We start from the raw sequence: 24346 nt of genomic DNA, 5'->3' as shown, positions 1-24346 counted from the left end.
TATGTTTATATTAACTTTGAAAGAAATTTTGAAACCAGAGAAAAAAGCAAAACATGAAACTGATATGATTACAATGCTTATTGTTATTGTTTTAGTTGTAAGATGGTATAAAAATATTTTTTGCGCGAATATTTGTTCAGAAGTTACGGTGGAAAAACGTATCATTTTTCAACGCACATTTCACACTTTTAAATAGTTGTGGCAACTTTTTAATAGGATAGTTAATTCTTCCTAACGCTAAAACATATTTGTGCTAAATTTTGTTTGAATTCTTCAAGGAGTGTGGAATTGTACAATGTTTAAAGAAACATTCAATTTTGTATATGTTGATTATCAGTTTATGATAATAAGATTTAATATAATAAATATTAATCTTTTCAGAAAAAAACCCAGTTCAATACGTTGGTTATATACATTTTGTGGATTATCCATTTCAATATCACTAATCAATGAAAATTAAGAAAATGATTTCATTAAAATTTATAAATGCATTCGCATGTTAAGTAAAGTTTTAATGTTTATTGTTTTAAGTTCAATCTTAAGTTGCAAAAGCAATTTAAAATTCGAATATTCTTGAAAATAAGAGTAATCTGAGTAAGAGTGTCAACTTTAAAATTTACGTTTAATATGTCTTTTATTTGATTTTTAAATTAATTAAATTTTTTTAAGTTAGGAAGCTTTAATATCCTATAAACCAGATTAATTATAATACGTATATGCATTATATTTTCATGCGTTCGATTTTATTTCCGCTAATTTTTACTCCACATTTACTCTCTAAATCCAAATAGTAACTGCTCAGAATACGCTGCCTAATGTCAATAAGACGATCAATCAGTCATTAACCTTCCGCTGATAGTACACACTCCCGTTCATTATACTCGCAGCTGGTCTTCTGAGAGAAATGAGAAACCGGTAACGGGAAAATCTCTAGTCTGATACATTTAAACGATATTTTTTCCAAGACTGTCTCGAGCTTGCTGTTGTGAAAGGAAATAAGTTCGCAGAGATTTCTCTGACCTGACGCTGGGGGGGGGGGGTTAAACAAATAAGCTTCCAGTCTGATGCACCGGTAACCAACAATAAACTACCCATTTAATGGATCACTAGCACAGACAACATGAGGGGCTTTTGACTGCCCAACAGAATCAAAAAGCAACAGGCAGCGACAGCTTCTCATGGAGAGATCACTCGCTTGGCATCGAGTGATGGAAGTTGATAGTACAAAGCAGAAGATTTAGGGCATGTCAAAATGAAAGGAAATAAAGATAATTTTTCAACCTATGCAGTCGTTTGACTTGAGGTTTTATGGCGAAAGATCCAATATGTACGTTATACTGCTCAAACAAGTTTATTTCTAGTTCAAAGTTTAACAAAAATATTTTAATAAATAATGCAAAAATAATCATTGTCAAAGATGGCGATAAATTACATAATAAAATCACGATAGTTCAAATTAAAGAAAAAAGTCATAAAGATATTTAAAAGATAAAAAAATTTCATATGGATTCCTATGAAGCAACAATGTCAAAGTCATGCATAGGCAATGGGACACCCATAAAAATTTAAAAAATCTGATGCCTAAGGGAACATTGAGGAATAAAAACCTTGATGGTTTATAGTAGAAGCAAGTGCTTCACTTAACTTCAACCCATTTGAACTAAAAAGCAAAGTAAAATGCAAAGAATTATAACAGAAGCCTCTCGTACATATGAAATTCAGTTACACAAAAAAATCTTGAATTATAACTTGTGATAACGTTTATATAAAAAAAAAGTGTGTTCCTCCACTTTGTCTTTATTGCAACAAAAAGCGTCATTTGACTAAATGGTAAATAACAAACAACCAAGTCTCTCTGTAAACTTAAAAAAAAGTATGATGCTATTATTTCCGTGTTATTTAATCTAATCCATAATTAATTATAATACTGATATTTTAAGTCTAAAGCAAGTTTTAATTAAATGTTAACAGTACATGTATCATTTTTATAAGTTGAATGTCTAAATACCAAGATAGGACTAAACCCTCAAGTAATTAGCTGAGCTCTTTATTAAAGATTTAAATTTCAGTCTCCTAAGAAAAAGTTCTTGTATATTGCTCTAATTTTGCATTTAGGGATGTTCTAAAATAGAGAAGAGAAAAGCAATGAAAAAAGAATATTATTGCAAATGGAGACTTTCCTTAATGATCTTCACTATCATTTTCTGTTAAAATTAAAAATTAAAAAGGGAATTTTCACGTTTAAAAATAAAAGCAGTTAATGATCCTTGTGACTGCCTGCGTTGAAAATGGCATTTTCCGACCATATGGGGAATTTTTTTGAAAAAAATCTTTCCATTCAAACATTTTTCTCTTCAAAGCCACTTTTCTTTTCATTTTATGCCATCTAGAAGCCGATGTAGCGAATTAAAAAATTGTTGTTTACTGGTAGGTTAACTGATGTCTTAGTCTACAACCAGAAGTTGCAGTAAAACTCAGTTTTTAACTAATGTGTTGTCATTTTTCCTAATTTTAATTCACAAATAATATTTTAACAATGTTGCTAATGCGTAGCCATAATTTTTGAACCTGTTTTCTTAATTTCTGAATATTAGTTGGCATTATCTTCACTTTCTCGAACATTTGTTCACATTGTAGTTTCCATTCGATCTCGTTTCGGAAAGATTAAAAAAAAGCGACTGGTAGGAAAAAGCAAGTGAACGATAATTTCATCGACAAATTACAAAACTATGATGGGATTGCAATTCGTATCAATCTTGATAACCTTAAAAGTATGCAATCTGGAATCATTGCAGCTTTCTGTTACTTCTGTCGAAGCGCTAAACATTTTACGCATGAGTAATGACAACAGCAGGAGCACATATGAACTGGAAAAGACACGGGGGAAGGGGGAATTCATTGGAGAATTCTCTGAGCTATTATAAAGACAATATACATGAAACTCCAGAATTATGATCCAAACAGAATGAAGCCAAGTGTTTAATCATATTAGCAAACCGTTTTAGAGCAACAGTAAAGCTATTGAAATGGACTGGACAATTCTGAACTTCAGTCAGATGGCAAGGACAACAGTTGAACTGATATCCAATTTTCCAAGCTGCCGCACCATACCATTGGGATATTATTTTACCTCGATGAATTTAGCGTGAACCAGACCCTCTAACACGGCTGTTCTACAGTGAAATCAGGTCTGAAACCTGGAACTCTCCTGTTCTGAAATCAAAAACTTGCAACCAATCCATCCCAGCGCTCCAAATGTTGCTGAGAGTTTTAATGATTTTTTTGCTCTGAAATATAGTTCCGAAATAACATTTCGTAGGTTATTTTTTAGTTTAATGAAGATGAAGCTGGTGCATTGAGTATACTAAATAAGTTGCTGTTATACGTAAGAAAATCTAAAGCGTTTTGATTATAAACACATTTACAGCTCAGAAAGGAATATATTACCACTTAAAAAAGTCCACAGAAATAAAATTCGAACTTCGGTAAAGAAAAATATTCAATTTATGAAGAAAAAGAAGGTTTAACTTACGAGTGAGGAGCATTTTAGGTTATTTTCTGAAGAAGAAATAATTTTTTACAGTAACTGAAAACTTTAAACGCGTTTTTCTCAAGGTAATTTTTTGAAATAAATTATCATCCATTAACATAATATCCCCAACACTAATTAAATTTTTTAATGACATTTCCAAGGAATATTTTGTATACAATTTATGATAAATTGAACTGAAAGATTTGATGTACATTTCATAATTATTTTTATTTATGGACTTTAATTAAAAATATAGTGGACAATTTAGAATAATATCTATATTGTATTTGTCTACTTTTAGAATAGTTTTGCATTTTAATCTACTTCTTAGACTTTAGTTCATTTTGAAGAAAATTGTGTTAAGTGCACAAAGAAAATTATAATTATCCTATTAGAATTTTATGTACAGTGTAATCTGGTTTGGTCAAATTTTGTTGAAATTTAATTAAAATTTGTCAATTAAAAAAAAACTTGTACAGAAATGTGTTTTTTAAATTTCTATTATTTTTATTTACTGTTTAATTAAAAAACACCAAACAGAGCTTTCTCCAAAAACATTGACTCGAACGTACGTAAGATCTTGCGTCGAATAATACCTCAAAGAAAAGGCGAAGTTGAAACAACTAAAATTCTGTTTCCAAGCAAAATTACCATTAAGTTTAGTTATATTAACTTTCCGTTTTAAAGATACACTAGGGCTATTTTGGGACTGACCTCATACTTTTGAACCGCGGTCAGATGACGAAGATAACACCTGAACTGGTACCAGTTCAGGTCCCCCCCCCCTCTCCACACCACGCCACACCAGCGGGAACGTTTGGCCCGGACGGACTTAACGTGCACTAGACCAGCTTACACGGCGGTTCTTAGGTGGAATCGGGTCACGAACCTGAAACTCTCCGGTTACGAAGTCGGGACCCTACCAGCAGGCCATCGCGGTCCCTACCATTAACGATATATAGTTTTCAGAGTTTGTTATTTTTTGAATTTTGCGAATACAGTCCATATTGTAAACTAAAAAATCATTCCGCTCTTAGTTTGAAGTAGTTTTCTACAAAAATATTTTCAGAATGATGTAAATTCAAGATTCATAGTGACGTATATAGAAAATATTAACATGCATCATTAAAGAGTTAAAAACTCAGTATATTTTCTACAACAATAACTAAAATAGATTTCTTTTTCTAAAAATCAATAGAAATTTGACTGGACTAAATGCATTTTCACCTTCAGGAATTTGAAATTGTTCTTCCCATTCCCAAAGCAACAAAGCATCACATTCTTCACGGTTTTGTTTTGTTTTTCCCTTTGAATTACAAGACTTTTTTTCTTTCTATTCCTACTATTAGCTCGCACTCTCTCTTTCTATATATATATCTTGTTCAAATTTTCAATCGTTAATAAAATACTTTTTATTCATCCACTCAAGTTCAAATACATTTTTTAAAACTAGTAGTGGATGAAACTTGATGTTAATACAATTTTTTTTAAATATTAATTAATTAATAAAATTTATCCAGTAATTCCCATTTGGTCTCCAAAATCGCCAAGCTCTATTTTGCCACTTAATATTGTAATTCTGTCATATGTATACATATTTATATTAATTGTAATTATTTAATAAAAAGTAACTAAAATAATTTTTTTTATTGACCTTAGTAGGAATTGAATAAAATTTTTTTATATATATATTACTTGTTCTATTGTAATATTACGTTTGTATTAGTATCTGTAAATATGAGAATTTTCCCTTCGAATTTCTCTTATAATTACATATTTGAACTTTCTTTTTGCGTCATCATATAGAATAAAAAATAGCTTTTGGCCCTCTTACCTTTGATGAATTTTGACACATATCTTCAGTTTTAGTGCTAAAAAATGTTATTTATTTAACTTATTAGTCTTTTTAGAGTAATCGCATTTACATATTCAAATACTGAAACAGTCAACCTTTGGCTGATTTCGGTCTCATTTGGATGCAGTTATATAACACGTGTAATAAAACTGTATACTAAATTTCATTTATCTAACTTGTTACATAACCATATTAACATGTAAATAAAATCTGAAGGAAAGTTATCAAATAGACGCAATTAAACAAATGATGTTACATAGTCAGGAAGATTCATCAAAATAGCAAATTTGTTGAAGATTCTTTCATTACGTATACGAGATTTTAAAAAGAGGAGTTGCAGAGGATAATTTCATTGCTTAATCGATCATTCTGCAAAGGAAGTATGCACTTCAATCGGTCCTTCCTTCCCGAGTTCCTTGATTCAATTTTATCATATCCATTAAATTTCTATTTGAGGTCATTTACTAAATTTTCCTTTTGGGCATGATTTTCTCTGAATGTTGGAAGGATATACTTTTTAAAACTTTTTACACTTTCTAAAAAAAGGAATATATTACCATATACATTCAAAATTTAACTGAATATTAGCATTTTGTTAAGCATTTACTGAGCCATTTAACCACTTCCGCTTTGAAAAAGTACTTCGTACGTCAAAATGCTTTTGTCTCAAAATCACCAACCACATGTTGTATAGGTCAGCAGATAATTATCACAGAAATTAAAATGTTTTCGATCCGTCGACTGAGATTGTTTATCTGAGCATATTTTACAGGAGATCAAAAATTTATTCATTTAGAATATGTAAGCCTTTTTTCAATTTCTCTATGGTGGCCTCACTACGAGCTACAATGGACTGTTTTAGCATGCGAATCTTTGAATATTTTTCTAGAGCATGTGGTTAAGAAATAGTAGTAGTTTAAAATGGTTAGTTATATGAAGCGAGGTGCTTCTAATTGAACAGTTAAATGATTCTTCTTATCTTTTAGTTAATTTAATTGCTGTTTTTAATAAATTTAATTGTAAAAATAGAGCCATTTTTACGCAAATGAAAAGAATTATTCTATTATACATGGTGTAGATTTTAAGCTTCCAAAATCGGATAAAAACATTATTTACTTGCTTTTGAAAGAGTTTATTTGTATAATTCTATATTTATGCTAGCAAGGAATATTATGCAATATAATCATGAAAATTTATTTTCAGTGTTCCACGAAAGCCCCCCGGAACCTGCTCCGGCATCCACGTTACCAGGGCGCAATATTCCTCCTGTTCTTCATTTAGATGGCCTAGGCAGGCGTCCTAGACTAGGTTACTTAGAGAGTGAATGCGAGTCTGAACCTCCTTATCTGCCAACTATGCTGACTGCAGGCATATCATCGATGTACCCGTCCCAAGGTACGATTTATGCTTTAGAATCTTAAGTCCAGAATACTCTGTGGAAAACTAAACTTACTTTTAGAGTTAACTGTAAAAGTATAAGCAACTCGTAAAATATACCTAATTCATTACCGACGTCTTAACGAAGGGTTTCGAAAGCATGAAATATGATAAATCGTCTCTTGGTGTTAAAAGCAATAAATATGTTGGCACGATGCTTTGGATTCATTGTATTATTGATTATCACCGTAAAATGTTCCTTTTCTTCAAAACGATACATTTTTAAGCGAAATGTAATCAAAAGGAAATCACCCATTTAGTCTCTGCGCAACATAGAATAATTTGGATAGAACTTAATGGGAACAACTAATTCTTGTTCATTGGAATAAAATGAAAGCAGAGAGGTGAGACGAAATTGTACAAAATTTTAAATAATAGTTTGGTTTAGTTTGCAATGTATGTCTAGAAATGCAATGCTTCTAACTTATGGTAATGTTTTTCCTTTTTTTAACAGACGTAAGTCTGGATGACAAAGTGACGCCTCTCATTGAATCGAATTCAGGCCTTGAAATCAATAGCAACGCTCAAGATCACAGAAACAAGCTTAGTGTAGACGATAATGAAAGGTATGTTGGCATCGAAAAGTTGCTTAAGTTCTTTCCATTTCATAATTTGGTCTTCAATATTTCCACTAATAGACTTGCTAATTCTGTTTGGCCTAAAAATCTATCAAAAATTAAATCCAGATTTTATCCTCACTTTTCTTTTACTTAGACTGAAGAAAGAAGATACAAAATATTGAAGAGTGTGTAAAGTAAACATTGAATAACATTTTTTTAAGTAATTCGCAAACAACATTTGTTTAACTACATTCCTCTAAACAGCCGCTTTCTTCGATCGGCTTGCTCGCCTAGGTCATTGACTTTGAAGAATGTCAAATTATCGATACGAAATGTATTTCTTAAATCACCTTGTTACCACATAAAATTGGGAAACATGAATTTGATTAAATCAATCTTATAAATGACTCTTTTCAAATTAAAAAGTGCATATGCTACGAAATAAAAGCGGAAGTGAAAATCCTATCTCGGAGGTCCAGAAAAGCAGTTTTTTTAAATATTTCTTTTAACATTGGTAAAAGCACGCAATTGAATGTTTTGAGGGATCAATTTCAATTTTCTGATAACATTAAAAAGGATGTTGTAGATTATATGTTTTTATCCAAAATAAAGAAAAATTCTACGGAAAGGAAATTAGTATAATTAAGAATGTAAATAAAATCAGTTTTTGAGATAATAATTAAGGAAGATAAAGACCTTCTATTAAACCTTCTATTTGATACCTATTTCTATCATTTTTATCGTTTACATTTTCTTTCCTTTTGATTGAATAGAGATTTCGATGATAGGACAATCCATCTTCCTAGTATTTCTAATAATATTTTACAATTCCATTAAACAGCTAAGTAAAATGTTAAATTAAGTGCAGCTATAAAAACATTCAATAAAGCAACTGAAAACTTTCGTACGGTAATTTGTTTCATTAGACTGTTGCCATTCGACAATGAGTAATAAGAACGATTTCTGCGCCATGTGCGCTACCTTTTTATAAATAGACTGGAAGTACTTGAAATAAAATTTTCATACCGCTTGTACAGCATAATTCATACAGCTATGAATTTTACTAGTAACTGGCTTTATGATTTTTTTTTTCAATTTTATTATTTTAAAAGTACATAGTTGATATCCGATTGTGATAAATGTTAAAAACTTTCTGTGTTCTAAAAAATCACTTTATTTTGAAATGTTAAACATTTTACTTTTATACAAGTTTGAAAGAAATTTTTACTTAAATATTTTTATACAAAGCAACACTCCAAACCTAGATAGATGTACTGCGATTCAGCATTTGCATCCATCCTTCAATCGATCAACAAGGAGCTTCAAAAACCAGGAATCTCAGGAATGATTAGAAAAGCGAGTCGATTCGGTTATAAGTTGACTCTCGTGTATATGGAAGAACAGCTGTATATACGGGCCTACTCCTATGATTTAATGATGCAATTTGGAGAGGAAAAATGAGCGTTTTCTCAAAATAGCTCTGGTGTCACTTTGAAACGATTCCTAACCCAAACATCTTGTTATTGACCGTGCCAAGAATTTTGACCTAAGCAAAGAACAAAGAGATATCCGAAAGATGTCAAATAAGAGTTACAGGGGATAAGCAAAATTCCCAATTAGCGTGCTTTCACATTGTTCAGAAATAAAAGGCATTGAGACTTCAAATGTTTTCGAACAATGCGCGATGGTATCAGTTGTTTTAAGAAGAGTTGGATCGTAACAAAAAATATATATATATATTTTTGAAAAAAGGAATATTCCGGCTTGAACTAAAACCTTTGGAACAAAAACGAAATGAGTTTTTATCTGAAATTCTTCTGTTGAATACAGAATTGAATAATATATATTAAATTTCGTGAGATCTGAAATATTCAGAGAGATTTAAAATAAAAGAGGCGAAAATAAGTGCAGTTTGAGAATAATCAAGTAAAAATTCTGATAACTTCATGATAATAGACGGGTATTACTAAAACTCATTAATAATAATAAATGATGAATCACCTTAATCGTAACATGTATATTTTGAAGAGCTGATTATTTTACTATCATTTTGAATTTGATTTTTATTTATATTCTCGTTCTTAAATGGGAAAATACTCTTTCTCCAAGAAAATACCAGTACATTCCACAGATATATCTTGATTTTAGCATGCATCTTATTTTAAAATAGAAATGCCTTTTTGAAATAATGTTTTTAAGTTTGAAAATGAATGTCAAGTGAAATAGTTGCGAATATGTGATGCCAAAAATAAGCATTGAACTAACTAAAATAGCCGTTTACAATTTCAGAATGTATCGGAGAATAGAAACAAATAATATATTTTATTGGGTAACAAGCTCAGGTATTTGAATAACAAGCGTGTGGAAAGGAATAAGTGTGCATACTAAATGGTACATTGGTTTCAGAAATTTTAACAAATTCTTAAGATTAAAATGAATTGATTTCCAACAAATGCTTAAATTTATATATTATCTTTTAAATTTTATGGCAAAAATATATTCTTTGTTTTTCCAATAAATATTTTTTCGGTCTACTTTTTCTTAAAAGATAGGTACTAATTTTTAAATTGTCAAAAATATAATAACATTTTAGTATTGATTTTGATATTCTATACTTTAGTTTTAGTTTTGTTTTGTTGCTTTAGTTTCTTAATTCAGTAATAATTGGAGAAAATTTCTTAGTCAGGAACTAAGCATTCATATATATATACAAGAATTCGCAATTTTAGCTTCACTTTTTATTAATGCTTAAGACTTGAAAACATTCAATCCTAAATATTTGCATGGCAGCATAAAAACCTATTAGTGATCGCTTGATGGTCATAATTTTTTTTTTTTTTTACAAAATCCCTGGATTCGCAAAAGTTGCTAATTTTTGTAAAATGGGCTTTCAATGAAATGTTAAAAATCGAAGTGAAGCTAAAAATTGAAATTTTCTCACAATAATATCCATTTGTGTATTAGTGCAGAAGTCCTCATATCTCACACTAAACTATTTCAAATTCATTTTCCAAACAGGTAACAAATTTTTAGAACTTAACCCTGTATGTAAATTTTTATGTGAAAAATGATATTCAACTTAAAATCTGAAAGCCCAGTGTTTTGACGCCTATTCATTTTAACACGAACCCTTTATGAATGACAGTGAACCACACCCAATTTATCTGAGCATATATTATTCCTATATTCATGTAGTATTTTCATAAATTAATTAATTGAATGATTAATTAAATTAATCTCTTAAACGGAGAAGTAATTCAGTTAAGATGATCAAATAAAATTATTCCAGTGAACTATTAAGTGCTATTTTTGGAAGAAAGAAAATTGATTCCTATGAGTGGCTCTTATAAAATGTTAAAAGACATAACAAATGCATTTCAAAAGACAAATCGAAATTGTTGCGATGAAATTTATAGAGATGTAGGAAATTAATAAGGAAAAAAATAGATCTTTTAGATTTAGGCTCATTAATGGGAACTTAAAAAATACCTTATCTGAATAGTTCCTTGAATACATATTCGATTTTTTAAAAATGTTGCTTGTTAATTTTTAAAGTAAAGAAATTCAAGAATCCAAATAAAAAGTTCTTTAAATGCTTAACTTATCATGAGTGAACTATTTATTAAAACTCTGTGGATAGCAGGAATCACTTTTATCCCATAATTAACCAATTCATTATGATCAACTACGCTGAATAATCAATTCTATGAATTTGCTGCATTGTTCCATTATCCATTTTTGACGTTTCATACTGATCCTAACAAATCCCTTTAATGAACTAAATTACAGAAACAATGTGTTATGCTGCCATTAATATTTTTAAAGTATTTTTAAATAATTGGAGAACTAAGTCGTTCATTCATTTTGATTTTATATCCAATGTTCAAACCTTTATCCTATATTTAAACGAATGTTTTTGCATATTCCTCATAAGGTGAAAATAGTTTTTCATTAATGTTAAATGAATTGCCTTGGTAATTTTTCTTAAGCTAAGCTACAGAAAACTACCATTTGCTTCTGGTGTTCGTATTTTTTTTTATAATATTAAAACAATTCATTTTACTATATAAAAATGTTTTATCTTGTAATTAATGAATAATTTTATTTTATAATTTATTCTATTTTATAAGGTTTATAATCTCAGTTGATCGTTTGAAGATGATTCCCAATTAAATGTTTTACTATTTCAATTTGCCATCATATTTGCTACTTAACAGATGCGTTAGTGGTTAAATTAAAAAATGTTTAGTTAGTTTTAAAAATAAAAAGGAGTCCAAGACTTGTATGGCGTAAGTTGATCCATCCTCGATTTTTGCAGCTATCACCTAAATGTAAATAACAAAATCCTAGAAATCTCTTTAAATCTCTCTATAAGTGGAACAATAAATAGTTTGTATATTTCAAAAATATGAACCAAAAAATAAAATTTCTTTTGAATTTTTCAAACAATTACAATGCACTATGAAAAAAAAAAGGTTTTAGTGAAGGTTCCATGAGAAATAATTAAAAATTACTTTTTATTTGTTGAAGCTATAAATCTGCAGTGACCACTTTGTACTAGGTCTTCTGAGTTTTCTGAAAAATAAAAACGCATTTTTTACTATATTCATGCTTGCAAAAGCTTTGAGAAAAACGGAACTTAAAAATAACCGCACGTGCTTAAATATGAAGAAGGTAGACTCATTTCAAGAACTGATTATCTGTTTTTGAGCAGAATGAACACATTTTTGCTTCCAAACAAAGATGCATAATCAGCACATGAAAATTCTAATTTTAATTCTCTCATTTCTAAGATAATTCGTCCTCTGAATACTGGGACGCCTGAGTTTCTCTTACAGATTAACCTAAACCCTTCAAAAACAACATTAAGAATACAGACATTAAGAACATCAGCTAAAAATACAGCGAATAATTACACACTAGTAATCTGAATTTTTAAAGTATATAAAGAATAATGTTTGACAATTTCCTTGATTCCTGACTAGAAAAAGTTCTTTTTGGACTTCCTTGGGGAGAAGAAATTTACATCCTACTGCATTAGGTGCGTTTTCAGAGTTTCCAAACCATGTAAAGCATCTGAAAAAGTAGGAGTTTTAATAGGAGCTTCTGTATCGATTTCTGCATCAGAATCGCTATTCATTGGTTCCTAAAAGTCAACAGTTTCATTAACTGCAGTAGCACAGATAGACTGCCCGTCATCGTAGGTGACATAATCGATAAAGATTCTCCCATGAGCGACTTCTTTTCATATAACTTCATATAAATTGTCAGATGGAACGATGTCTTCGTTATTTTCAAAAATTTCCAATTGTTTCCAATTGAACACCCTTTGTAAAAGCGTTTTTCAACTGTGATTTCAGAAACTTGGTTCCAAGATTATCTCATAAAATATGAAAGATTCAAAACATTTGCATCTTCTCCTCGCATTTTCGTCCAACGGTGCCATCATTTTTCTCATTAGTAACCTTCTCTAATTATCTTTTACAGAACAAATGATACCAAGATCTAGTGGCTGAAGCCTACTTGTGCAATTTTCTGGGAGAAACAGGACCTTGACATTTTTTAAATTGCATATTGGAGGATACTCGGGATATTGATTAATAATTTTTAAAAAAAATCTGCTGTATCTTCATAAACTTCTATCTGAGTCATTAAAAAGTCTGTAAATAGAGAAAAAGTCACCCAGTATTTTTGTTTGCTACGTAGATTGTAGTTGAGGTCTTTAAGTTTTTAAAATATCACGGTTTTACTGCCTTCTCTATCACAAAAGGCTTCAACTTGTCAGTCATCATTATTAACCGCAAAACCGTAATCCTCATTTTTTTTTTTTTTTTTTTTTTTTACCGCAAAGGATTTTTTATTGCTATAGCAAAGCGTTTGGTCGGGTTGTAAATCATAAGACAACCCTGTTTCATCTGCATTGAAAACATTGGAAAACGCCCTTCAATAAGGCTGAATAACTTTTCTCTCCAGTTCTTTACTATATTTTCATTTACATACCCTTTTCTCCGCATACTTTCTTTTGGACTATGTGGCATCTTTTCTTAAAACAGCCTGTCCAAGCATTAGATTCTGAAAATTCTTTTACATTATGCTTTTCGGAAAGTTGAAGGACCTTTTCTTTGACCAGAGGACCACGAATGGTTATCTTCTTAGCACGAACCATTTGAACCATTCCACTAAGTCAGATTCAAGAACAGAAAAAGAAGAGGCTTTATCTATTCTGGACAAAATGAATAATGTAGATATATTTGAAAAGCACTCTAATGTTTTTCTAAAGCAATCTTTTTTTCGTCTTGAAGTAATTTGTTAATTCTGGGCTTATTATTCGTTAAATAATGGTTTTATCTTCACCTTAATCAGGATAAAGAAAAATTCGTTAAATCTCGAAACTCGGCCGATAAGAGTTCATTAAATCGGGACCGACTGTATATGTGTTTGACCCTAATGTAATTCCATATCCCTTAACAGATTTGAATGGAATTTGTGACGCATGTTATGTTTTCTCTGAAGTTTTAAGGGAGTGCATTATCTGATCTTTAAAAATAGAGTATATGCATTCTAAATTTATGAAACTTGTCAAACAGATGAAAAACTGTATGAAATAACTAATTCCAACTGCAAACTCTGAGATGGTAGAGGACAAATATAGAAAAAAAAATTAATACCTTAATTCTTAAATATATAGTATTCTTTGGCATTTTATTGATTTTTCGAAAATATACCAAACACATGAAAAAGCAGCCATTTGAAATATTTGCAGAAAATACTTTGAAATATTCATAGAAAATATTTCAATCTTTTTTTTTTTTCATTCAATAAAAAATTATGACGAATAATTTTACTGAATTTTTATGTCAACTTAAAATGTATAATTATAGTGATGCAAATCGAAATTTTCATTGATACTCTACGCTTGTACTCAAGCCATGGTAACCTCTTCAACAGTTTTAGACTTTCACACCAATTTTAAAAATGATTTGTGGTGGTTAAATGGTTTAATATAACCTTGAAAAAGCCTATTTTTTTATTTTCTCGTATACGAAGCATACAAGGCAATAAAATGTATTCGTTTAATAAAGTGATCCTATGAATTAATTCAGCCTTCATGCTTTAGACCTCCCTGAAATGAAAAGAAAAAAACTTATTTGGAACCTGTCTTTACACCAAAAATGCAGTATTTTATAAGATTTTGACTAAATTTGAATAAGGGATGCTATTGTGTCTATCTATCCTACTCGTGTATGCGAATACAATAACTTAAGAAAAAGGCTAGATGTATGAAATTTGGTTCTGGTTTATCATAAAATAAGTTTTTATCATAAAAATTAAAGGTCTGTAGCAAATTTTGGACCAGTTTGTTGGTCAGCGCTCGACTGCCGATTCATCTGTCGATTTCTATGTGTTCAAACGAAATTGCTCAGGATACAACAAAGTAAATATAAGGCATGCAGTTTTGCCACTAAAACTGCTTTCGATTCATTCAGTTAATGTTCTAACTAATTAAAATATCAACTGCATTTTCAGTAAGAATAATCATCCGCAATACAGACACAATCACAATGAGAAAGCAATTAAAAGAAAAGACTTCATATGTGGATGTTTTAAAACTCGTCTTATTCGTCTTATTAAAGTTTTATTTTAATTATTTTTATGTAATATGGGCATGTGATGAGTACATGTGATTTATTGCCTAGTTTGAATAAGAATGTCATTGGTGCTGATATTGCTAATCACACATAACCAAATTAACATAAAAGAATAGAGAGTTCTTTTTTAGCAGCATAAAACAAGAGATTCAGTACTAATAGAGGGCTGCATTAGTTTTAGAGGGAATATAAAAATAAAAAACATTGGAAAAAAATAAGTCCACATATGGAAAGGAAATGCTTCTTATTGGACACTCATTCTAATATATGTAGTTGTAATTTACAAATGTCCAGTGCGCTCGATTTTATTGCTGCAGAGAAAAAGATGAATATTTATTTACTTCAATTTTTGTGGTAATCCGTTTACTCTCAGAGTCAATGATTTAAATGGAATCTACTATTTCAATTTGCATATTTACGAAAAATTATAGAATCATACTTCGAGCGCAGATAAAATAGTAATTATACGAAATAGAATATCTTAATTAAATATAAAATATAATTCTTTTTATTACTTGATAAATAATGTCTTTCAATATGGAAAACATAGATGTGTATTATTGAGTATTGAGTATTAGTGAGCCTTATCTTTGAGTATTATTTATAAATAAGGCAGTTTTTATCTTGCTTATTTGAAATCCTTATATCAAACAAAATCGAAGGTATTAAAACTACAGAACTGATGCTTTAATTTTACGCAAAAACTCTTATATATACATTACTTGCGCAGTTATTGACCATGAAATCTTTGTAAGACAGTTAATAAAGTATAAAATATTCGCAAAAATCGCAATCCAGCTACATTAGTTTTTTTTCCCTTTTAATATGAAATTCTTAACATTCCACCTCTTTTATATCGACTGATTAAATATTTTTCCTTTTGTTAAGAAATGATACCTACACGCTGCACTCTGTATAAAAATCAACAGGAAATTATTTAATGAAAATTTTATAAGAGTAGTTAAAATTCATATATCACAATGAGATCAATTGAAATAAATAGAAATAGTAAGCAGTCTTTCAACAAATAGGCGTGCCAAAACGTTACCAATCGACAGTAAAAAATTTTCAATATTTTTGTGTAAATATTTTATAAACAATTATAGATATTCAAGTAATTTTTTAGGATTCCTATGTTTTAGCATCCCAGCTTTGCTATTAGGCAAAACTTTTACCATGTTATAATTCACTATTTATTTTTTATCAGAGTCGTGTTTAAAAATTTGTAAAAAATATTAATTATTTTAAATTTATAAATTTATTTTATGTATTTTGTAGTAAAATTATGTTCCTTAAATGATAAAAAAAATCAATATTATATTTTCTGAGATATTGGCAAAAATTTTTATGAATCATTTAACATTAGACACGCGATTTTTCAAAATTTTATAACTCGAAATTTTCATCAGAAGCTTACAAAAAAATGTTGGTGCTAATGTCATGACAAGTAACAGATTAAAAGAAAGCCATTGATTGGCAAAATAGGAAAATTTCAAGTTACTAATTAATTAACTATGATAATTAGCCCTGTAAATCAATGTGCCTGTGAAAACAAACCTGCCCCCTTCAATCATTTGCTTCGACACCAGTTTGGTAAATATGTGATAATAAATAATTTGAATAATTTTTGTGACGCATAATTAATTAGTCCCATAATTTTTGTTGACGATCGCTCATCAGGGTTTCTAATAACAGATGTCTCAAATTTTAACCATGTTGAAATACGAGACAATTTATGTCAGAAATTCACTCTCCGAACTTCCATACCACATCAATATAAAGCAAGTGAAAATACTCATACACCAGGCAAGCACATAGTTTTTAGTCGTAGTTAAAAATCGATAGGAATCAAAGTTTGTCTCTAAACGCATGTTCAAATTAAAATTTTTCTAAATGAATTTCGGTTCCTTTTTTACTGATTGTTATATATAAATTCTAATGTACCAACTGCTAGCATATGATTTTTAACGTTCCAAATTTTGATAATTTATTTACAGGTATTGTTCATTGAGTGCCGTTTTAAAGAAATAGAATGTTTTTATTTTCAAAATAAATTTCTCGACCCTCAGTCATTTAGAAAAAATTCTTAAAAATTGTTCATTGATAAAATGTCCATAATTTGTTCATTGATAAAATGTCCATTATTTTATTACACTTGAAAGTTAATCTTGAAAATTTCATTTGCTACGGAAGCTCGTTTTATCATGCTCCACAAAAATATCCCTTGCATAATTTTTTTATTCAATGTTTGCATATCTTCTACGGAAGTATATCTTTAAAATTCCCTCAAGCGTATTTTTTGCTGAAGGTCATCTTCAAAATATACATTCAGATATCTGTTTAAGAAGGCTTGACCTTAAATTTCCCCGCTATGCACAGCAGTAAGATATACAATGGAGCACATTTTCAAGGGCTCTCTCTCTCTCTCTCTGCATTCTTGGAGTCCTTGGAGCTTTTCTGGGTAAGAGGGAGCTTTCTTACACATCTTCATTAAGTTTTGTGTTACGTGGGTACTGGAAGCAATTTCAGTTTAGAAAATAAGAAATCGTGCTGTCATGACTGAAAGCTGCTAGTTCTACTGCTATTTTTATTAGTTAATCAGTTTTTAAGATTTTGTTTCTACAGGAACAGATTCAAATTTCATAGGAGATGCTTTATTGCACTCCTTCCAGCCGGAATGCAAATATATGCGCCTAAATTATGATTTTTATTTTAATAGAATTGCTTAGAATAATTGTAGTTGTTAAAGAAATAAAATATGCATTTTTACAATAAGGCTGAAGCTGAAATGTTTGAGTCAAATAAATGGTTATTTCTCAGAGGGTAAAATGAAAACAGGAAATTCAAACTAATGCCTTCTATAATAAGAACCCGGATTTCTTCTTCAAGCATGTTGGTTTGAACTTCACTGATAAAATATTACTAAATTAAATCTACTGTTGATAAAAGTGAAAGCAAATATCCATTACCATTTTTATGTATTTATTCAATTTCTTGACATATTGGGAAAAAGTTGGAAAAAAATATCGTTTTTGTTTAAATTTAGCATAAAAATAGTAAATTTGTCATTTAAAATAGAAAAGACAAATTCGGGACAAATCGGGAAGGCGTATCTGCTTCATATAATCTGTGTTTTGTTTTCTTAAATGCAAAAGAGAAAAACTGTTGAAAATTATTGTTTATCCTTTAACCATTTGCCTTGATCTAGGACCGACTTCAAATGCGTCCAAAAAACCCCATTCATCCCCTCACAACCTGAACTGGAAATTTTTCCTAGGTTGGTTTTTCTCTCAGCAAAAACAAAAAACTCCAACCTTGGAAATCCATAAAATACTGTTTAGAATTGTTGTTAGAAAAATCTTAAGATGAGTCACTGTATAATATTTAAACTGAAATCACTGGAGAGATAATTACTTGCTCTTTCAAATGACATATAACTCATTTTCGTGTAATAATTATTTCAGAAGTAATTGGTGGAAAGCTACGCAAAAATGTTGAATTTTGGCTTAATTTTTGTTAATTAAATATCCTAGAAAGTCATTAATTATGGAAGATGAGAATAACACAGTTAGTCTAGGAATAAACCTCAATCTACCAAGAATACTCATTTAATTTCGCTACTGCTCCTATTTTCAGAGGTAATGCTGTGACAGAGTTATCTAATGGCTACTTTATGACCATAAATTTATTTTATCTCGATAACTATAATTCAAATAAACATTCCCCCCCCTTCAGCAGGTAAATTATAGGACCCTTAGTCACTTTTCTATAATAGCATCGAAATCATATTTTTAAGATTATAAACTAAAGTAAGTCGTACGAGGTTTGTTTAAAAAGTGTCCGACCTTTATTCATAAAATATATTTGTATTGCGGTGCATCAATTACACAAATTTCCTTCACAATAGTCTCCTTGAGCTACCATACAGTTCTGCCACTGTCGAAAGCTGCCCTGAAATGACTTTTATGAAATGACACTTAGGGGTCAGGATCATTCTTTACAATACTTTCCCGATATTTTAGTTTCGAAAAAAACAAAAAACAAAAAATTGATCTGAAGTGGACAAATCGCAAGCTCGCTGTGTTTGGCTAAGAAATTCTGTATCAAATGTGAAAAACTGTGATGGAACTTCCAATCACACGCTACTGAAAGTAGTGTCTCACAATATCACAAAGACATAACAGAACCTTTAGATAGTACTCCTTGAGATGACTGTTAGGAATGGTACTTATTAATGATGAGCCACGACACTCGAATTAAAGAAAACGGTAAGCATGTTTTGACATTGCTGCGACCTCTTTTTTTTATGTCTGAGATATTAAATGCTTCCATTCAGGGTTACTACTTGGTTTCAGTGTTTAATTTACAAACCCAGAGTCAAGACAAGTGTTTTCAGTGTTAGAAAAAATGGAATTAACAGTTGAACGTCACCAGAATGTTCTGTGCTACCATCAAATAGAGTTGTTCTCGCTCAATCATTAGAAGCTTTGGCATAAACTTTGCTGAGATTCTTCTGAAGTTCAAATCCTCAGTCAAAATAGAATCACTAACATAAATCAGTGATGATGTTCACTTCGTCTGTCAATTCGGGATTCGACCATTCTGAATAACCAATTGTTAATGAAGATCTCATATCTGAAAATTGAGGGCCTGCCAGATCATGCTTTAGTATGTATTGATATCATTTATGAAGTCATCCTTCATTTGTATGGTCTCCGAAGACCTTCTTAATATTTCTGATCATCTGTACTTGGGAAAAATTTAAAACAGAAACGTTGGTCAAATTGTAATGTCGTATTTTCAAAAAAAAAAAAGCAAATTTGACACTTAAATTTACTAAATTATCAAACGGAGACTAGCAGCTACTGCAAGTATGAAAAACTTAGTCGTGTGCTTTAAGATCGCCTTCATACCATTCCTTCCTGGCTTTGTCTGCTTACACAGAAAAAATTTGGATTCTGTTTTCTTAGACCTTATACTTATTCTTAGACCTTGAATTTCGTTACTAAAATAATATGTATTTTCTCTTCATTTTAATGAAATATTAAATGTCCCAGAAAGAAATGGAAAGTGTTACTTAATTATTAATATAGAGAGAACAGAACTGTTGGTTTAAATACAAATTGCAATAAATTTCCAAGGAACTGCGTAATCACATTTATATTTCTTCATTGCTCTATTAAGAATTTCAATATCACTATGAAGCAGCTCCTACTTGCAAAACAGAGATTTAAATGTATTATTGAATTAGAATAGCGAATGCGAAATATTTTATCAATAATAATTTTTTTTTATCCCTACAGAATCAGAATAGTATTCTGCTTCTTATTTCAATGACAATTTTTGCCGATGTTCCATCCGCCTTTATGCTTCACAGTTCAGTGTACTTAGGCGATGAATAAACCTCTCAGAAGCACATTCCTACTTAACAGTATGATAGTTCAAACTCTAAGGTCCAGAATAGAAAAATAAAAGTAGCACATTAGAAAATGTTGGGTTCCTTAAAAAAACTGAAATTAGTTTTTATCTCAAGTTATATTAATAAGTTATATTAATTCAGGATAATGCTATATTAATAAAAGTCAAAGGAATATATTATGATTTGAAAGAAGATGAGAGTTGTATTAGCGAAAAAAATGTTGTATTCAAAAATTATAAATCAAAATAAAATATCCATTAAGAAGCACATAATTAGAGAATAGTGGACGGAATTTTCTTGAAATCTATTGATAGATCTTTCGTAGAAATACACGGTAGTGAATATTATTTTGGAAGTCTCTAATCTTTGATTTAAAATTGAATGCGAACATGAAGAAAATCGAATTCAAGATCTGATTACCAATTATCAGAAGCCTTTATCAGACATTGGTATCTCCAATATTCATTCAAGCATTCGAAAACTGAAAACTACAAGAGTTATTAAGTAAATCTGACGTATGAAGTAATCTACTAGAAATTATTATTTTTTTTACAAAAAAAATAAAAAAAAATACTAATATGTAAACTACAAAGATCAATTATAGGAGCATTTACATCTGGAAACTGTATTATAGAAAATGTGTTTTGCTTTTATCCCTATTTCATAGGTTATCAAATTATTTTTTACTACAATCTGTGAAGTTCTTCCTGGTTCCTAGTTGAAAAATGAGAAATCGAAGTTACTCGTTTGCATATCCCTTCACATATTGAAATACGAGTAAAATTCTTCAGACCTTCCCTTTAATACTCTACTTGGATACCTATTTAATTCAAAAATACGCTTTCTTTCATTTGATTTCTCTTTGATTTACTGAATGTGATAATTAAGAATATAATTTCAATTCAAATTATTTATTTCGAGATGATTAAAAGCGAAATATTGAAATGAAAAGTTCGCCCTTGGTATTAAAGGATTAAAAAGGAAACAGAAATGCTTTGTTTTATAAAATATGATGTCTTTTACAGCAAAATTGAAATGATAAATAGAACAAAAAAAAAGCGTTGTATCATAATCAAGGATAGAATTTTGAATTTGAATTAGGTATGTTCTTTCTTAAAATTATCAAGTATATTTCATTATTTATTTTGACAGTATTAGGTTTCAACCGCAATTTGCTTCGTTTTGTCGTCAAGATTTATTTAAGGATAACTAAAAGACATTTAATTTTATTTTCATTTCGTAGAATATATTTATTTCCCCCAAATTTCTGGTTTGTTGTTTCATTTTTGAGAACTGACTGATTTTTAAAGAATGTACCATATTTTTCATTATTTGTTCTAGCTGGAAGAAGGAGAAATGAAAAAATGCGTCTCTTTTGCTTCTGTAAAAAGAAAAAAGTCTTCTTTTTGCTTGGCAGCACAGATATTCTCATTTACTTTTTATCAGCGGGGAAAAAGTATTGCAGAAACAGCCTCCTAACCAATTTGCACTTTTCATAGCGTACTCCTCTAATAAAGAAAAAAAAAGCGAGCGTGTTATTTCGCTAGTCAATATATTCTTAAAGCAATTTCAATATATAAAGAATTCGCGTTCATCCATTCCCTCTACTTTTTTCACGTCAAGATTTGTGTCCCGCCCAGAAGAAGCAATTGGTGGAGTCAAAAGTGAAATTAAGGAAAAGAAAGCGTATTTTTTCTTTTTCGTGGGAATTGCTTATGCATGTTGTATTTATTGCTGACAACAGGTTTGCATCGTAAATGTTAAGGTCCCCATTTCCAGGCATGATATAAATTGTAATGGTAGTTGCTCAGTCCGTTTTAAGAATGGGGGCATGCAAAAACTGAAAACGGCTCTCATCTTTAAAATGAAAAGTAAAGTTTACTAGCGGTTTTGATGTATCAGAATTGAAAAGAAGAAAGAATTTTTTTTCTAAAAGCATTTGGTTAAATTCGTGTTTAGCGATCGATTCATAACGAAGAAGAAGCACCATTTCTTAAGCAAATTGCTCTTGATATTATTAATAAAGGACAATAAAATATTACAAATGATATGAATAGAATAATATTTGCTCATATTGTGTTATTTTTTATCCATGCTTTTAAGTTAAGATTTTATTTAAGTACTATATACCCTTTGGTATTTGTCAAATTATCATAACCGGGTCGATTAAGCGCACAAGGACGAAACTAACTTAGAATACCTTATCTTTTTGTCTTGATACATACTTTAATAAATTATAGAAATAGTTTATAGGAATGACGTGGCTTTAAGAGCTCATTTTACCCATTGTTGGGAAAACGTTTTTGAAAGTATTTTTGCTCAGAAATATGTGGTAAGCAACCTTTGTATTTAAAAAAAAAAAAAGTTTTTTTTAATACTTGAAGATTTGAAAATTGGCAGAATTCCTTCGTTTAAAATATATTCATGAAAAAATCTTAATTTTTTTAAAAAAATAATTTTGCCTTATAAAATACTTTATGAAATTTAATTTTTGCTTCTAAGTGTGCACGAAGTAACTTTTGTGTCTAAAAGCAAAGGACAAAAATATTTTTTACTTGGAGATTTTAAACGAAAAAATGGACAATAATATTTCGCTTAAAATATTTAGTATTCTTGGAAAAAGTCACAATTTTTTGATAAATAAGTTAACTTTAAAATAAAAGTTTGTACATTATCTAATATCTCTACACTATGGATTGACTGTTTCACTAACACAACATTTAATCTGCAATTAATTTCTTTTCAGTTCAAAAATCCACCTTTGGATGGAATTTTAACAAAAATATTTCTTATTTTATTCAAATCCTGAAACGATTCGAATAATTATTCATTTCCTATTTATATTTTTCATTAAAATTCACATGTATTGAAACCATCACTTAATTTTAAATTGTGTGAAATAAAGAGCACATGATATCCTATTTCATACCTCTTGAATGTTGTATGATCATTGACCTCGTTTTAAGAATATGAATGAGAATTCCTTCTTCATGAAACTTTCAAAATCTTGTGATTATTGGTTTTACAAACAACAATATCTTATGAGGTTGATAAGCAATTGCATTTCCACAATTTCTCTTTCAATGTTATATTTTAATTTCAGTTTAGCCTTTTTCCAGATTTTTGCTCAAAGCCATAGAGTTTTGCATTCGAGCTCAATGATTAAGTGTTTTAACCAGAGAAAAATTATTTTATTTTTTAAAATCAGCTACTGTAGATTTACAAAGACTCTTTCAATTTATGTACTTATAGATTACATGGCAGAAATAAATAACACAGCTTTTTTCCAAAAGTAGCTTACTATTCAAACAATCAATCAAATTTAGTAATATTATGCAATATTCATATATTTTCTATGTATCCGGTAATACTGTGAATAAAGGACAAATATCACGTGTCACGCATTCTCCATAAAACACTGGAAGAAAAATGTAAAGGAAAAATTACTAAGATTCATATTAAGTGGAATATTTTTATAAACAAATAAATGGAACTTGGAGAAAATCTTTGAACATGGTGATTTTATCTTTAAAATGAAGAATTGCTTATTTCTATGCAAAAGGTAAATTAAAATATGTACATTGAGTATGTTATTTAAGTTGAGGTAAGGAAAGTTTTAAAATTAAAATTATGTAGGAAAAAATGAAGGGAATCAATATTTACATTTATTTACCATGCTGTTAAGCTCAGAAGTGTCAGCTAGAAGATACTGTCAAACAGAAAAACGCAATCAACAATACCTTGAAGCTCCTAAAAAGTATTATATACTATAACTTAGCGTCTCATGCGTGTTCTCATGCGGACTTAAATCCAAAATAAATGGGAATAACTCTGTGCCATGGACTTCTTCACTCTCAAGATAATCAATTTCAAAGTAAAAGCATGCTATCTGTC

The 24346-nt window shown here is 29.6% G+C and overlaps 1 protein-coding gene across 5 annotated transcripts in view; it reads left to right on the top strand.

Annotated features, from left to right (window-relative positions):
* The window catches only part of LOC129958537 (teneurin-m-like), a 416933-nt gene that overhangs the window by 200574 nt on the left and 192013 nt on the right, over window positions 1–24346 (top strand). For all 5 annotated transcript variants that reach the window (XM_056071080.1, XM_056071079.1, XM_056071076.1 and 2 more), the window contains 2 exons: window positions 6591–6782; window positions 7279–7390. In XM_056071080.1, coding sequence (XP_055927055.1) covers window positions 6591–6782; window positions 7279–7390 — 304 coding nt within the window. The remainder of the gene's footprint in view (window positions 1–6590; window positions 6783–7278; window positions 7391–24346) is intronic.

This window comes from Argiope bruennichi, chromosome X1, assembly GCF_947563725.1.
Source record: "Argiope bruennichi chromosome X1, qqArgBrue1.1, whole genome shotgun sequence".
Classification (NCBI taxonomy): Eukaryota; Metazoa; Arthropoda; class Arachnida; order Araneae; family Araneidae; genus Argiope; species Argiope bruennichi.
This window is presented reverse-complemented; position numbering and strand designations above follow the sequence as displayed.